Below are 16,446 nucleotides of genomic sequence, written 5' to 3' on the forward strand. Positions count from 1 at the left end.
CCCTCCTCATTTATGAAACTCGTTATACATATTGATTCTGGTCCACTCTTGGACCAGAAAACATATGATGAGGGATAGAAAGAGGACTGCAAAAGGAGACATAAGAAGAAAAGGTCACTGTTTTGTTACTACAACAAAAAAAAAGGGATGGAAGACTTTTGGGATGGTAACCACTCTGGTATTTTCTTTGATGGTGATAATGTTTAGCAGGAATCACAAGAGAGAGTAAGGAGCAGATATTGATGGATTTCAAACATTCCTTGTATGTTTCTTCTATAAGCAAACTTCAGCTAATAAATTATTTCCTTTATCTTTCCCTTTCTTTTGTAGGTTTTTTCTTAAGCTACAATCCCTCCCCCCCCCGAACTTCTTCAGAAAAAGCAGTACACAGAGATAAATGAGTGCATTTTCCATAGTGGCTAAGTATTGCAATATTTAGCGAGTTCTGCAACTGCAAATAACCATTAAAAAGACTGTTCTGACGCACAGACATAAATCCCGTTACACTAATGAGAACTGTGTGTGCAGAGAAGGGAGTCCAGAGTCTTTTGATTTTGAAATGAAATTCAGTAGTGGCATAAGTTAAGTTATCACCAAAAAGTTATGTCTCTATGCTTCCTATTTCATTTTTAATGAAATATTGGCGGAGCTATTTATCTGGTAGACTGCAAATGCTTGTTTTTCTGTCTCTGTCTGAATTACAATGGTATTACTGTCTCTGTCTAAATTACAGTGGTATTACTGACAATGCTTTGTGTTAGTCTGTCTAAATTCTTAAAATTCTAAGACGTACATATAATTGAGATAGAAATTTACTAAATGCATTCCTATCTAACTACTCACAGTTTATTACAGATGAAAACAGATCCATACCTTTCTGTCCAACACGTATATGTTCATTTTCAAAGAACTCTAGAAAATAAAGAAATAGAAAAGAATGGCAAAAATTAAATAAAAAAAGATACTCCAGCTAGTAATGTATTTTATATTTTTACTACACACCATTACATTCAGCTAATTCTTATTGCTAATTTCACTAAAAATTAACCTGCATCAGCATCAATGTTCTTTTTAAAAAACTAAGAAAAAAATAATACTACAGAATTTTTTCTTGTCTGAAGGACACAAATACCAAAGCAGCACTACACTACATGAACCTAGACTTTCAATTAGGTAAGTTTTGATTTAAAAACAAAAATCACTTGATGCTATAGTGTTTTCCACTTTTATACGGAAAGACCATTTTAAAACCTGTTTTTACATCAATAAATGCATACATGGAAAACCAACAGAAATTATGCACTATTTAAGATACTGAATATTAATGTATGGATATTTTATGTAATTTTTCTTAAAGACAGTTACTTAAAAGATGTTTGTATATATGCCTATCTGTTAGCTGGCTTAACATTTATTGATAATAAGACAGGTAATTTTGTTCTCCAGATCCTGAAGTGTTCAAACACACAGAAATTGACATATTTTCAACTTAAGGTGATGATTTTAAATATTCTCCAAATCTGACCTTCATGACACCTTGCAATGTTTTCTATGTTATTAGCTATATTTTATTAAGAAAAACCACTGTAATCAAATATTTATGGTTCACTGTGGAAAATATATACAAATTACTTGGTAATTGCGAAGTATTCAACTCATTAGAGTTCTATTTTAAATGACTGAAAAACAGCAGTAGCTAACCAGGAGGCACTTGTGCTGAATCATCAATACCCAGCTGTCCTATATTTAAGCCTAGTTCACTGAAGTCTTCTTTCTGAAAAAGAAACAAAACCATAAAGCAGTAATTAACGCTGTTTAATTCTCTAAATCACTAGAGATTTCTTCTGAAAGGCTTAATGTGACTATTTTCTAAACCAAATGTAGTTCTTTTAAATGCATGCATATAAAATATAGGTTTTTAAAGAGAAGAATCTCACATCAATTCTTACTCTAGTTTTACTTATAGGCCCCAGTTTTCATGTCATCTATGAGCTACACCTGAATTGTAATAAGGTGAAAGAAAGATCAGGTTAAGGACCTCTAATTCCCAGCTCTTTTCCAACCCAGGTGCAAGTTTTTCTACTAGCATAAAATCTTCAAGAGCCTTATCGGTGAAGCATTAAGAGGAGCTCTCATATTTTCCAGTTATAATACTAGTGTTGAAGGTATGCAAGGAATTAAGCTGGGGGTACTGTTTAGTCTCTGTGAGTGGTTAACAAGGTGCAACCTTGAGGGAAGGAACAAGAAAATCACAAAAGGAACACAACTACAGAACCTTGAGTGAACTATCCTAATCAACAGCTAATTAACATATAATTGGCATAATAGAAACCTCCCCCTGGGCGGGGAAAGCCCCCTCCTCACAAAAGCCTCTTCCTCACAGAGCATGCCTAGGAAAGGAGGATGCTGTGACTTTAAGTGGAGATGAGGCTTGTGAGCACCAACGGGAACAACGGTAACAGAGCCAACTTTTAAAAAATACTGGTAACTGTTGCTCTAAGTGTATAAATATTCTCTGTTAACTGAGGCGTGCTAGCTTTGTGGACCTACCACCTAGCACCCAACTCTGCGCAGATTTGGAATAAAAGCAAATATCTCGGCTCTCTACACACCAGGTGGAAGAACCCATATTTGGGACAACACTAGTATCCAAGCATTTCCTCTCATTTGCAATCTGACAATAAAAGGATTTAAAATTACTTTGAGAAGAAAATCAGAAGCTGATTGTCAGGTTACTGATCTTGTACAGTGTCAAATAAAACTGTAGAATTAAGATAAACTACATATTTAAAGTTTCTTGTACAGAAAAAGAGAGAGTAACATGTACAGAAGTATATTTTTAGCACAAATCAAACCTGTGTGACATAAAATTAAAACTTTCCTACTGGCAGATAAATTCCTGTTTATGATTTACTTTTCATTAAAACTGTCTTTTCATAAAACTTTTTTATGCTCAGTGTTTTAACTACATATTTAGATTGATTTTCACTCTTGAAATGAGAAACTTTTCATTTCAAGACACTAATATTCTTTCTTATTGTTTAGAATCTTATTCATTAGCAAGGCAAAATAATTCTTATGAGAGATTTCTGTAAGAAAAAAATATACTTACCAATTCTGGAATATCCTTAACTTTTAGAGGAACCTGAATCAGTCCCAGATGATTTCTGAAACTAGGCTGTTCTCCATTTTCATAATTTGGGTTTCGAAGATTCATCAGTACCTTAAAAATGGTAGCTCTGTAACTCCTTGTGTATATTCAGAAATTTACGTTAACTAGGCTGTTCTCCATTTTCATAATTTGGGTTTCGAAGATTCATCAGTACCTTAAAAATGGTAGCTCTGTAACTCCTTGTGTATATTCAGAAATTTACATTCAGAATTCTTAACATCATCAGTATTACAAACAGTACATTCAGCATAAAACCATTTCCTGCAACTATCACATATATAAGCCCACATTATCAAATTATATCTCAACATTTTCAAAATAAAAAGGTGCCAAATTTTTAAGTAAGCAAACATATTCTACTTTGAAAAGTAAACTCAAGTTATGAAATAAAAAAGCAGAAATAATTTTTGATTAAGTGCTGACTACATTGTAATGTCTTGACTAAATTTGACTTCCTCAAAGCTATTTGAATGCCAAGAGTATATTTCTGATGGGTACAATACCCAGGATATTCTTCAGTATTACTTTTTTATGGAAGAATTTTTATCCATATTCTTATACTGGCAATTTTATGTAGCTTTCAATCAAAGTTCTACATAATTGGCTACTAAAATAACTTCTTACAAAATAACAATACACAAAAATATTTTCTTTTGCTTAAGAAAATATAAAATTACAGAATTTAAAACCCTAAGTAAGGATAAAATTTAAGGGACAATGAATCATAATGCAAGATAAGTAATTGTGATCTATATAGGAATTTACAGTCTCTTACATACTGTTATTCCATAGATACAGATTTTGATATTATAATGCTGAGCTGGCAAGGATTCTTTCTAAGAAGAGTTTCCAGCTCTTATGAAATTCTTCCATAACATCCTACCTCTACATTTTTCAGTTGTGTAAGTATTCCAATACCATATAACCTCACTCTCAGACTTGTAAATTAAAAGATTAATGCAAGAAACTGCAAACTCTGGAAAGAAAACAGTATAAAAGAAAAAGAGAGTGACCATGAGGATCACTGGATAAGGCTAAAGTGAAGATGGATTTGTTTACACATTCAAAATCAAATACACAACTTGGCTGTTAGTATAGTGATGGAAAACAGAATAAATTAAAAACTTCCAATATTATTATCACTAACTGAATAAGAGCAGCTCTTTAAAACTGTAATAAAATGGATAGGAAGTTTATTGTTGGATTCAGAAATGCATTGACAATTTTTGACCATAAAACAATTTACACTTAAGTCAGAAACACTATAAATCTCCTCTATTGCTACAAAAGACATTCCACTAAACTTGAAAACCAAAATATTAATGCATTAATTCTGACTGATAATTCAGTATGAGACTTCTAAGTTTTATTCTGTAAATTAGGAGGCCACCTTAACTCTATAATTCTACACTGTTGTCATGCTCTGGATGATTTGTTTCCTGTATAACTCACAGGATATACAGATACTGATTTTTTAAATTTTATTTTCAATTATATTTTAATCCAAAATCTCCTACTGTGTCACCATTAAGTCCACTATCATCAACAATGTTTATTGTCCGTTGTCCATGCCTATTCTAGCCATAGCTGGTAAAGCAAGTTCTGTTTTACTAAGATATTCTGTGCTTGAACCATACAAAATGAGAAGTAATACTGTCATTCCTGACTTTAAAGATTCAGCAGTCACCATTTTTTTTGAGTTTGGTTTGATTATAGACAAAAGCCTCCAAATTCCACATAGTTCTGTTTCATTTTTGATTTTTCACAGTCCTCACAGATGACTTACAATTTCAACTGCATATAGGTCTACTATCTACCACCAAACAGTCCATCAGTTTCGCATACTGCAATTTATCAGCTTAACGCGTTGCAACTTGAAATGTAAAATGATTATGAAATGAGCTGGAGAATTGCTTTCAGAGGAAAAAAAGTTAGCTCCAAACTGTTCTTTGGAGAAAGGGAAGTTTATCACAAGTACCATTTAAAACTGCAGTTAAAAAAAGAGACAATAACATTTTGTTTTGTAAACAAAATATGGAGTCGTAAAAAACATGCCAAATTTCACTTGCTATAAAGGACAAATTGAAATACACTTAACTATTATTTTTCCCACTTCACAGAAAAAGACTATAATGGATCCAAGTCAATGGATAATATTTCATAAATGCTTACCTCAAGAAAATCTTTAGGTGCATAAACAGGCCGGAAGAGACTTAGATCTGAAATAAGATTTCAATGATGCTATGTTAAAAGCAAGAGATTAAAAAAACATGCAATTTTCCCATACCTGTAACACATTCTAGAAATTTCGATAACATACTAGAGCAAAGATTAAAATAATATTATCACAGATATCATGGCTACAACCACCACATATTCTCCAAGATCATGCAACTGTTAGTGCCTCAGTTTTGCAAACCCCAAGTAAGTGAACAGTAGTCACAGGTAGTTTTTACTTATTCCACATAAGTCTTTAGATTGAACCATTATTAGACATGGGAGAGATATGATATTCAAAAGCGGGGGGGTTTAACAGCATAGATTGTTGAATTAAACATACTGCTGTCAAATAAAAAATTGGGACTAGTCATAAACAATCCATGAAAAGTGTTTGCCATTGCAGAGGTGGTACTGCAATACAAACTAGTACCTTTGCAAAATCATTTCTTTTAAGGAACTTAGCTATGAACTAACAAGGCAGTTAGCCTTGCTCTCCCAAAGGATATATGACTGACTATTCTGTGCAAGCGTTATTCTTAAACTTCTGTTAATATAACATTTGAGCTTAATTATCCATAGTTCTGAACATTTTCTTTCTATGAGCCTGAGCTTATTTGACTGGTAAATAAGATGTATATGCTATTTTTCTATGTACAAAAATTTAGTGCATATAAATTTAATTGACTTTACCTGGGTCATCAGTTCCCATTTCATTCCATTTATTAAGCAGTTCTTTCTGTTCACTTATAGGCCTCTGAAAGGCACAAGAAAGTAAGTCTTTTTTTAACAGAATGAGTAAAACCATGCCTATTTCAAATACATAAATTAATGTAACACTTTAAAAAAACAGATTGCACTAGCAACACAAACTTATTTTGCTTACAAATTATTCCCAGCCTGAAGGTATATTCTCCTGTAGCCAGTCCAAGTTCCAGTTCAAGGAGAAAAGGAGCCCATTAAGTAGTTTCATGTGTTTACTAATGAATTTTAGGCTATTTAGTAGTCAGTTTCACATTACTGAAGATTTACTGCTCGTTCCATAGAGCTGTTGGACTTTGTCATCAAATTCCTGTCCCTGGCACAGTCATGAAAAGCAAAACACAGCTGCATCCTTTCTCTCATATAATGAACCATAGAGTTTCTGCTACCTAGCAGATATACAACAGGAGAAAGATAAAGAACAAAACACTCTAACATTATTCTCCAATTCCATGATCTTTAAAATTAAAGCCTCTAAATTAATAAAAAACTGAAAACAAAACAGACCAGAATGAATGACAAGCAAAATTAGCAATGTACCGGTATATCTCTCTCTTAAAGTACCAGTTCAACTACAGCTTTCTCCAGCACACAAAGTGTATCTATATTCTGTACCGGCTATGCAGCTAGAAGCTATACAGCTGAGTCTGTACACAAAAACGCTCTATTAAGAGTGATGAACAGAGCAATTAGCTTTCCAACATGCTGGTTCCTCAAGAGGATCATTACTGCAACAGCAAAGAGGAAGATCTACTTACGGACTTCATCGTCTCCCAAGTTGAGCTGATGCATACACTGCCACTATACTTGAAAATCATTCTGTATTAAAATTATTTGGATACCAGCCTTGCAGCTCTTGATAACCATGTGTAAAATGAACATTACATTACAGGTGTGCAAGACAAGGCTCAATTTCCAAAAAATGTCAGTTTGGCAACAGAAAGTTAATAATAGGTTACCTTCTGCGCTAGTGGAATACCGAGTTCTGTGCACATGCTGTTTAGACTTTTTAGAATTCGCTTCTCCCAGCTTCCCTAAAACACACAAAAAATTGAATTATATGGAACTTCTCTTTCCTCCAATTACATTTATCATGCAATAACAAGCAGCTTTTTAAAGACATATATAAGAAAGGATAGCAAGAGTCACCGACTGACACCTGCAAAAATGTTAAGGGAACACATACATGCCTGTTTAAATGGAAAGAATAGAGCAAAGAGATTTCATCATTTACATCACAATAAGGAACCAGAAAAATGAGTTGTTCACATTTCAGATCTTCAAAAAAGCACGTATTTCACAATTACTGATTTTTGACATATGCGTAATGATCAAGCTTCCTTACATATCAACGTTTAACAATTTTTTCAAATTATTATAAGCAGGGCAATCAATTCTGTACAGAGAATGCCTTCTCCTCTTCGTGACCTGAAGAGAGTGCAAGTCTTTCTCCACAAAAGATATCTTTCATGTTCTCAGAAGTTAAAAAAGTTAAAAATTTGGTATTCTGTAACACTCAAAAAAATAGTTCTTCTAAAATAATGCTCAGGAAATAGTTTTCTAGTCAAACAGAAAACCAGAAGTAGACAATACCTCAGTAGCAAGTGGACAGCTTAAAGAGCAATGAGATTCTTCTGACTATTGCATTAGACTTCAAACTTACCACATGGTGCCTAATCCAGGGATAATTCCTCTGAACTTAATGCCAACTAGTATTGACTTCCTTGTCAACTGACTTAGGATTTTGCTTCCGTGATTACAGTGGCACTGGTGGGTTTTATATTTAATTTAGTTTTCTGCGGATGATGAGTCAGGCCTCAATCAAATGAATGCAAAAACTCCTTTTAATGTCATTTAGCTCTATTTATTATTTGTAATTTCCTCTAGACACAAATTGTACAACAGTTAGTTACTGTCTAACCACATGTTCCTCAAACATAAATTTCTGTAAGAAATTCTTTCTGTAAGAAATTTCTGAAAGAAACTGCAGTTTATTAGACAAGAAGCAAATGAAGGGAAGGGCAGTTGTTCAAATGTTCTGTTTTAAAAAAAAAAAATCATCTTGTCTATAATTGTTTCATTTTAGCTTTCATTTACAAGATCTTCTTATAACTTCTTCCATCAAACAAAACAGCTATCTCACCAGAAATTTATTCTCACAACCAAGTCATCCCTTCACCTTCTCTTGTATAAACAAAACACATCTGAGTTTGACTGTAAGGAATGCTTTCCAAATTTCAGTATTTTTTTTATAATATTCCGTATAATATTTTTATTTAACTGTATTATCATATTCAAATGCCTTATGAGTGCTGCAGTTATACAACACCATGCCACAAATGGGTTATTCTCTCATGGAGGAGTGGTGTACAGCATTTACAGCACCCTATTTTGCTGAGAAGTGTGGGTTTATTGCTGGAAGAAATGAGGAGAGAGCACAAAGACTACTAAACAATGTAAGATAAGAAAGTGGAAACAGAGAGGTAATATAGAGATGTTAGCAGCAGTTTAAAAAACAAAGTGAAATCCTCAAGATCAAAATTAAGGCAGGGGTGGGAGAAAGCACAGAGATGCTCCAAGATATAAAAGCTACAGAAGAAGCGCAGAGGAGGCAGATGGCAGCTTGGCAAGACCATGAACCAACTTGTTCCAAGGAATGATGGAGGTTGATACTCTTGGCGTGACTGACAGCTACCAGACCAGACATTAACCCACTTACTGCGTTGGGGATGCAACATGTTCGTAATAAATCACTTCTGGATACTCATAAACTGTGCCATAATTCAGTCATCAAGACTCTGACAAGTAAAAGATGTTCAAATAAAAACAACCAAGTCAAAACGAAAGTGAGGGTTACAACAGCCTCTCCTAGCAAGAAACCTTCTCCCCTCCCCAGGGCAGCGGAGTTACATGCAGTGATCAGAAACAGCATGCAGTGTCCTTGACTGAAATAAAAGCCAGAGGCAGAGTTCATAAAGTCATTTCATTGATGGGAACAATAAATTTTCCAAGATGATACCTCTAATTTTATGAGAAATTTAACACTAAGAAAACACATTGCTGGGATTGCTCTGGTTACAATTATACTCTTCAGTAAAATAATTGAGAGTGAGGAAGGCAGTACTGTAATTTGCAAACAATTTCAAACATATCTATTACAAATCAGATTTATCTCATCCTGTAGCAAAGTCATTTATAAACTGTCACTGCAGTTAAATGAAACTGGGTGGACAACAAATAAACTAAACAGAAATATGTCACAACTGCATAAGCTGGCCAGGATTAATTACAGCTTTTTCCACAATAATGAATCCTAAAATTCTTTCTTCTAGAAGACTAGACAGAAGTGTGATTCTTTCAGAGTGTACCTAGTAAGACCTACTCTGTGGGTAGAATTCAAAGTGTCTGGGCAGAGATTTAATTTGGTACATCTTCTCTAATCAAAACCTATAAATTTAAAAAAGAAGAGACATCTAGAAACTATGTTGGTACTGCTCTCATTCTGATGCTTAGGAACTTTCCATTTGACCTCCAATAAGAGGCATAACTTAAGTTAGGACTCAAGAAACCAAATCAATACAGGATCAAAAAGAGATCTGAATATTCCCTACTCCAACTTCTGTAAGAAGGAACAAAAATTATTTTAGGAATAATAATAATGTTATTAAATTTCTTTGGATGTTAATACTTTTCAAAGAAAACACCATCTTTCTTTATCAACTATTCAAGCACTCAAGTCTCTTCTCAAAGAGACTTAGAAACTAGGAAAGGTGAACTGACTACTGAAGGAAGATGGCTGAAGCAGATCTTCAGCAGTCACAGCATTAGACTGTGCAGTATTGTCGTAATTTTCTCAGAATCCACCAGTCTGTTTCAAGGAAGAAAATTAATAATTTAGCTGAGTTTTGTCCTTTAGGGATTATTTAACTCTTCTGGGAGAAATTAGGGTACAAATCGTAACATGTCTATTATGCTTTAGAAAGTTCCCAGTACCCATGCTCCTATTGAAATCAGCTGTAATGTTACTCATATTTTAAACAGGACTGGGGAGTGCTTTAGCTTGTAACTATAAACCTACAGGTCAGAATGCTTTTTTGATTGTGTGTCTGTATAGCATGTACAACATGGGGAATTTGGTCTTAGCCAGGCAAAAAACCTACCAGAGTATTGATAGTAAATATAGCAATATACTTCAAAGTAAATTTCTAATTAAGTTTGTTGTTTACGTATTGACTTTCTTCAAAATGCAAGATCTGAAAATGAGCAAAGAGGAACATACGAAAATTTAAGTACTGGGAGGAAAGGATTTGCTTTAGCAAAGCTCTACTTCAGTAAGATCTTCACAGTTTTGGCTAAAAGCATGGAGGTAAATAATCTAATGAAGCAAGAGACAAACAGTTTAAAACACAGACAATTACGGTCTTCTATCTTCCTGGAAGTTTGAAGTGCAGTCCACCAGAGAACTATTTATCTTTTCAAGTCCCTGCATTTTTAGATAACCAGCTGATGTGTACTCAAATAGAACACACTGAATTACCCTTAAGATTTCCTGAAGTAGTGCATCAGAATTCTCATTTTCATGAATGCACTCCAGTACCCTAGTTTTAACAATCCTACCTTCAGGAAGGTTACTGTATTGCAAAAGATCACCCAGAGTTATGTTTGCACAAATTTCAGATAAACCTATCATTTTTTCATTGGAGACAAAGTAATGGAACAAAACTTCATAGATCAAGCAAAAATAAGTATTAACTCAAACAACATGGGTTCTCCAAAGTCAGTAGAGTATCTCAGCTTTCTTTGAAGATTGCTACTTAACTTCATATTGCTTCACTCTAGAAAGCAGGAACTTTTCCTACTCCAACCGTGGAAAGCAGCTGCTGGAGCCAAACAGACCTATTCCAACCCAGAATTAGCTTCTCCTTTCCCGTTTTCTTGCTCCTTTATGCTTTGTAACTGGATGCTGGGACATCATATTTTTCCAGCTATCTCCTCAAGTTTATTTGTTTAGCATTTCTCTCAGAACCCTGAGTAACAAGTTCCTAGCTTACAGTTAAAACTAAAGGAAAGGACCTGTATGGATTAAAACATAGCAATGCACATTTATCAATTATATACTATGGGACTATCATGATAAGAGTTCCAGTTGAGATACATGGTGTTTGGCTTGTTGTGAACTTTGTAAAATTTCTTCAAAAAGAGTAATAAAATAAAACCTAGTTGTGATTCAACTGATCAGATCATGATTGTTTCCTTACACACCCATTACCTATGGTATACATGTGTGTGCATCTTCAAAATCAAATGCTCACATGTACCTCAGTCATTTTAGAAAAATATAATGTTAATTCCCTAACTGTGTATTTATTACTAATTCACAACTATCACCAATTATCAATATTTCTTTTTGAAAGGGATTCATATGTCTTTATTGAAGAGCTGTATTTCAAGAAAGGATTTCAAAGAGGACATACTGGTTTTGGCTAGGATAGAGTTAATTTTCTTCACAGTAGTATGAAGTGGTAAGGCGCTGTGTTTTGGACTTGTGACCAAAACAATGCTGATAACACATCAATGTTTTGGCTATTGGTGAAAAGTATGTACATAGCGTCAATGTGTTTTCTGTTTCTCATGCTGCCCCACCAGCGACTAGGTTGGGGGTGCACAAGAAGTTAGAAGGGGACAGAGCTAGGACAGCTGACGCCAGCTGAGCAAAGGGATATTCCAGACCATATGACATCATGTTCTGAATAAAAAAAGCTGTGAGAGAGAAGGAGGAAAGGGGGACATTTGGAGTTATGGTGTTTGCCCAAGTAACTGTTGCATGGGATGGAGCCCTGCTTTCCCGGAGACGGCTAAACACCTGCCTGCCGATGGGAAGTATTGAATGAATTCCTGTTTTCCTCTGCTTGAGTGCACAGCTTTTGTTTTACCTACTAAACTGTCTTTACTTGTCTTTATCACAAGTTTTCTCATTTTACTCTTCTGATTCTCTCCCCGATTCCACTGGCAGGAAGTGAGCAAACGGCTGAGCTGCCTACTAGGGTCAACCTACCCCAGAGGATATGGATGCATAATACTTTTTGAAATAGGGCTATGAAATTTTGAAACTTGGTAGAGACTTCTCCTACTCATTCCTAAACTATTAGAAAAACAGTTTTTTCACTGTGACAAATATTGGTTAACGTAAGTATCGTATACACTTCTATGAAATAATAACCAATGAAACTGCTTTAGACAAACATACACATAGATACACTTCTGTGTTTTTCAGATTAGTAAACTGGTAAGAGTGATTATTTTCAAGCAGTAAATTGTGGCATTACATTTCACACCATAGAAGAAAAATTGTTTAATACAATCTTCATCCGAAATGCTAAAGACTGAAACGCTGGACAGTAAGATAAGACTTGCTGGAATAAGCAACAATATGATTGAAAAAGTAACACAATTTGTTGAATAACTTGTAAAAGAATACTGCAATATATTTCTAGGCACGGCTGAGTTAAATACAATTTTATCTTTACCTCAGATATTTTGGTTAGATCATATTCTTGAAAGTTTGGGGTTTTTTTTTTACATGTTCATGTGGAATTTTTATTTCAAACGGCATATATTGGTGGAAAAATAAACAAAGCAAAAATATTTTTTCCTGACATGAAAAATCCTCATTTAATCTTTTATAGTCCAGTTTCTCTTATTCTCTTTCAATATGCCTTAAGCTCCTTAGCGCTATACTTTTCATCCTACTTTCACATTTCTAAGTACTAAAATATATCTCTACTTTCTGAAGATCTCACTCTCTCTGCAGTCTTTCAATGTCTTTCATTGCGAAACTGCCTGCCTGTGTCTCTTCAAAACAATATCTTTGTAACCCTAAGTGAAATGACCTTTAGCTACACTTTTTCTTCTTCACAACAAAATCAAGTTCTCCTCCTTGACATATTTCACATTGTCTCTATTCTACAATATTTACTTACCTACCACCATTATCCTACTACTTTCATGGTTGGAGAATTACTTGAGCATTTTTTGTATGTATGTAAAATGTCACATATACAACATTATTATTAACTTCGATGCAATTACAAATTTGTGTTTTTCCTAAGGTGTAAAACCTAGAAGTTGTACAATAACATTATACAGAGTAAATCTCAGTCTAATCTAAGATCTGATATGAACAGTAAAATTGATAATAACCAACCTGTGCTTTCCTCATATAAGCTAACGGTTCTTTCATATGCTCAGGTGGTGCTGCAGGATGACAGGGCGAAGGAAACCTTAAAGAAAATATAGTGTATTTTAAATGTTCAGATTTTTATTTTGCTTAATTAATTCTGTATTTGTAAACCTAAACATAACTTCTTTCATGACAGCAGTAGTAAAACCACTGTGTATGTTGATCAAAAGTAAAAATAAACATTATTTTTAGAAGTATTTCTTCCTCATCCTTTCCTATGGATACAAATGATATAAAGATATGTAAGTATTAATAACATTTCAACATGAGGAGTTTTTATATTAAAAATAATACTTCCTCATAATTTCACATATTTGTAAAATAAACTCAAATAATTCTATTAATAAATCAAGGTATTTAAAAAGGGTATCCTCTTCGCATCATGTCATCCTTATGACTCCCTAGAACTTTTACTTGTCTAGAACATTATATTTTTTTCAAGAGACAATATATTTTTTTTGAGGATTTCTTTTTAAAAATCAATAGTGAACAAGTACATGTCCAAAGCAGTTAGAATTTTGTGGTATTGATGTAAGCAAAGTTGAATATCCATTCATAGACTGAGTTAAGCCAAAATATAAAAGCTGGAACAAAAATTAAAACAACAAACCAAAACACTAGTTTACCTTCCAGCAGTGCAGATTATTTCCAATGAGTTATTGCCAAACATTTTATCCAGCTTAATTTTAAGTCTCAAATGTCTTTCAGGAAACAAAATTTACACAACGCTTCTCTTACAGTTAGCCTGAATTTTAATTTGTTTAAATGTATTCCATCAGTTCCTATCATATGATTTTGGGAAGCCCTCCCCAAATTTCCTCCCATTTTTAATTGCTAAGGTCATTACTTGCCACTAAGTTGCTCTGGACAACTCTCTGCCTATGTGTAAAATGGAATCGATACAGATTTCAGCAAAAAAAAGCCAGCTGTTTCCTGGCTTTTCCTCAGCGCTTACGAAATCATGTTATTCTTAGTTAATTTCAATTTTCCAGGACTACCTTCATTATAATTTGCAGCTTATTTCCGTGAACTCAAAGAATGCATAAGCATTAGTCCAAAAGGCAGGTAAATATTTTTCCCTTGAAAGATATGATATAGGTGAATCCTTACTAACAGATACATTTACAAGTATTTTGCTCAATTGAGTCCCTCATACTACTAAGACACACTGTTCAAAACTGGTAACTCTAATAAGCTTATTTAAATTAGCACAAACAAATTTGCATACACAATTCTTACTAGGTAGTTGCATTTAGGGCTGTATATCTGTTATGAAACTCACACCTTTCCACTTCGCCAGAATGTAAAGGCAATTCATGCTTCCCAGAAGTCTAATCTGAAGTGAGCTGAACAATAAAAAGTGAATTTCGCAAATTTCAGCGTATTTATGACCATATCCCAAGCATGGTGAGCACATATCTGGTAAGTCTAGAGATCTAATATCTTAAAGATTTTTAAAAAATAATTAATACAACAAATATGTGCAATGTTGACACAAACATCTGAAATTATTAAATTTAATTTACAATAACTACCTAAACGACACAAGAATTATATTATGGCTGTTGGTACCTTTGGAATTAAAAGAACAAAGAAATTATAAACGTAACTACAAATTTGGTGATATTTGTTTCACTCATTCTTTAAAATGTACTTGGGTACAGTATTTTCACTAGGATGAAAAAGAAATAACGGCACTTAAAAAACACAAATGAAGCAGGCACTCTTGGTATGACAGATCTTGCAGATAATAGTAACACATCCCATACCTATATATACAAAGGAATCAAAAGTAGATCATGCAAGTAGAACTTATTTAATAAAAATACTAAATAAACTTACACATTGAGTTCACTATAAACAGCATTTTGAAGCTTCTTCTCCCAACCTGTTAAAATAAGAGAATATCCAGAAGACAACTTTAGGAATTAATACTAACAGACCATGAATCAGAAGTTGCTTTAGAGTTACTGGTGTTTTCTGCCCTGTCTCTTCATGTCTACCCACCAGACAGACAGGAAGGGATGAAAAAACCTTAACCTAATTAAGATATGAAAAACTCCAAGCTGAGGTCTGTATAAAGGTTGAATACCCTTTATTTTCATTTACTGTTTAAATGATTACAATAGAGTTATTTTGGTTATTATTTTGGTTAAATAATTATATGTTATATGCTATTGTTTCCAAAGCCATCATATTATTAAAACAGCTTAATATTAACCTAATAATAGATATTAATATTAATAGATGCAGTGTTCTTAGTGATTATAAATCTTAAATCTCTTCTCAAATTTTCACATGATAGAGTTACATAGGTTACAACTTCCAATAGAAATCGGAAATTTAACTAAGGGTAAAATTTTCAAGAGCACCTCCATGAATGTTAATTTGCATTTTCAGAAGTGAACGAACTCCTGTATCATTCAGAACTTAAAAAAAAAATTTTATAAAATAACAAAATCACTTCTTTGCATAGTATGTTTTTCAAAATGCTGCTGCAGTCCAAGAACTTCTTCCCTTTTAATTTTCTCCCTCATTTAATAATCTGGAATCACTGAATGTCTACTTCTGGCTACTGTCAGCAACAAGATACCAAGCTGCACAAACTACTACTTTCATCATGTGTGTCACATATGTTTTACACAGACCTATATTATCCACAAATGAAGTATTACAAACCTGACGTCTTCAGAAAATCCTTAATATCTTCTTTTAGTGATTCCAGTTTAATTTCTGGTTTGTGTAGGCTAACCTAATATGAAAGATAAATAAATAAATAAGCATCAAGCAAGCACTAAAAAGAAAATTGTTTATTTTAAGTTATGAAATAAGAAATATACATACTTAAATTTACAGACATAGCAAACTGATTCCTAATAACTTGGCAATGGTAACTGCAGCCAAAAAAAATCAGCCAACTTTTTCCTCACTTGATGTCTTTGTTTTTACATTAGTGCTAAAAGCTGTATGTGGGGAAGGAGAGAGAAGAAGAGAGAGGGAGTATCCAGTGCATATATGGTTAATATTCTGAGCAAGTACCCCACTCACTTACCAC

The 16,446-nt window shown here is 33.6% G+C and overlaps 1 protein-coding gene across 1 annotated transcript; it reads right to left on the minus strand.

Moving 5' to 3' along the window:
- Positions 1-873: 873 nt before the first annotated feature.
- Positions 874-16,143, minus strand: LOC104618828 (TBC1 domain family member 19-like; the record flags this gene model as incomplete). Its single annotated transcript, XM_010284533.1, has 9 exons — positions 874-912; positions 1,702-1,774; positions 3,113-3,223; positions 5,345-5,391; positions 6,083-6,146; positions 7,111-7,185; positions 13,356-13,431; positions 15,234-15,279; positions 16,071-16,143. Coding segments are annotated over 9 exons (604 nt in total), but the record flags the coding sequence as incomplete, so codon positions are not given.
- Positions 16,144-16,446: the final 303 nt, after the last annotated feature.

The sequence above is a fragment of the Phaethon lepturus genome, unplaced genomic scaffold, assembly GCF_000687285.1.
Source record: "Phaethon lepturus isolate BGI_N335 unplaced genomic scaffold, ASM68728v1 scaffold26920, whole genome shotgun sequence".
Taxonomy (NCBI): Eukaryota; Metazoa; Chordata; class Aves; order Phaethontiformes; family Phaethontidae; genus Phaethon; species Phaethon lepturus.